Here is a 1,982-nt window from a genome sequence, read left to right as displayed (position 1 = left end):
TCTCTCTCTCTCTCTCTCTCTCTCTCTCTCTCTCTCTCTCTCTCTGTCTCTCACACACTCCTTCAAAAAGTTAAATTCTTGGCTTAAGACAATAATTGAACAACTAGCTGCCGAAATGTTTTTGTGGCATACTTTCATTCTATCACGACTTAGGGGGGGGGGGATATATCCTCATCAATCAGGGCTTAAAACATTGAGCCGTGAGTTGATGATATCGGAAAAAGATACATACTGCGAGTACAAAATTGTTAAAAGATTGAGACAGTTCTTCCACTCTCTTAAAAAGAAAAAAAAACTGCGTTCTGAATTTTGAAAGCTTGCGGAAAAAATATGACATCCTTTCATTCTATCGTGACTTAAGTTTCTTGATATAAGTATCATTCTGGGATGGGACCATTGAACATCGTGGTGTCGGTAGCCCTGTGTTAGGCTACCGGACCCGCAATCGTCGTGAAATTGAAGGTTCGGTGGTTCGAGCCTCAGCTGGGTCCGACGTTGTGTCCTTGGGAAAGACACTTAATTCTCACGAATTTCTTATCTGGCTTGCTCTTTTCCGAGATGGACGTAAAACTCGGAGGTACTACCTCTTAATAAACCTATTAATTAGTGTTGATAGGAACGTTCAACTTGTACCGCTTTCACAGTTGAGCACTTTGTCAATGATGATATCTGGGTACGTTAAGTGATGCGATGGTTACAAAAGTGTGTGCGGGTGGTTGGAGGGCGCTACTGGTAGGTCCTGCATAAAAAAAATATCTACTTCTTTACTGTCCCTGTTGTTTCTGTCTTACTTTGCAGGTGGTTGGAGGGCGCCACTTGTAGGTCCAACTTCCTTACTTTCCCTCTGTTGTGTCTGTCTGTTAATCTTACTTTTTCCCAGCATTAAATTGCCATTACTGTGTTGATATACTCCCCTTTACACAAACAAACACACAAACAAACACACAAACAAACACACAAGCAAACGCAAACAGACAAATAGACACACAAACAAACACACAAACAAACAAACTGATAGCTTCTACTTCTTTACTTTCCATCTTTTGTTTCTGTCTGTCTGTCTGTCTTACCATTTCCGATCACCACCAAATTTTAATAATCATTACTTCGTCGATATGCTTCTCTTTACTCAAACAAATTAACAAACGAAAGTGTGGTTATTTGTTTGATTCGTTTTTGTTTTTCCAGGGTCTTTTGAAGGAGTTGCGAGGCAGGGGGAAATCAGCCCACCCAGGGGGAGTCAACTCTGTCGGTGAGAAGTCTTAGGTCTTATGTTGGACAATAGTATGTGAGGCAGCGTGGTGGAATCAGGCTCTCGTCAAAATAATCAAATCAAAGATATTGGCATTTTTCGGTCCGTTTGGCAATTTTTATCAAATGTTTGTTTTTAAGCTCAGCAGCTTTTATGTTAATTTAAAAACACATTTCTGTGTGGATTATCCCGAAAAACGTTGATTAAAGGTACAAGAAAAGTAAAATGTTCAGTTTTCAAGGACTCTCACGCTTTGAAAGATACCAAGCTTTGGGGGTTATTTTTTTCCCTTATTTTTCCTCTGAAATCAGGTTACCCTACTTACTTCAATCATAAATATTTCGACTTCTATTAAAGATAGATGGGTACTTTTTAACAGAAAGATAGACAAATGAACAGGCTTTAAGATGAAACCAATAACCCCACATGCCCAAAAAATTGACAAGTGCCTTATTCCACCACGCTGCATCACATATTATGTCATAAATGTGTCAATAACCAAGCTCCCTCATATCTTAGTGATCTCATAATGATTTATGTTCCATATATAATAATAATAATGAAGATCATTTCTATGGCGCCTACTCCCGTGTAAACACAGCTCTAGGCGCTTTACATAAATGCATGTACGAACAACATTCACGCACGCGACACACGCACACACACACACACACACGGCGCTTTACATAAATGCATGTACGAACAACATTCACGCACGCGACACACGCAC

General features: G+C 39.7%; 1 protein-coding gene across 1 annotated transcript in view; it reads left to right on the top strand.

The window, feature by feature from the left end:
- The window catches only part of LOC101845869, a gene marked incomplete in the record, with an annotated part of 18,540 nt that overhangs the window by 12,329 nt on the left and 4,229 nt on the right, over positions 1-1,982 (top strand). The window contains 1 exon segment of the mRNA XM_013086966.2: positions 1,189-1,252. Within this exon segment, the coding sequence (XP_012942420.1) occupies positions 1,189-1,252 (64 nt within the window).

The sequence above is a fragment of the Aplysia californica genome, unplaced genomic scaffold (assembly GCF_000002075.1).
Source record: "Aplysia californica isolate F4 #8 unplaced genomic scaffold, AplCal3.0 scaffold00527, whole genome shotgun sequence".
NCBI classification, from domain to species: Eukaryota; Metazoa; Mollusca; class Gastropoda; order Aplysiida; family Aplysiidae; genus Aplysia; species Aplysia californica.
The sequence above is the reverse complement of the archived record's forward strand: the minus strand, read 5'-3'. Positions and strand labels throughout refer to the sequence as shown.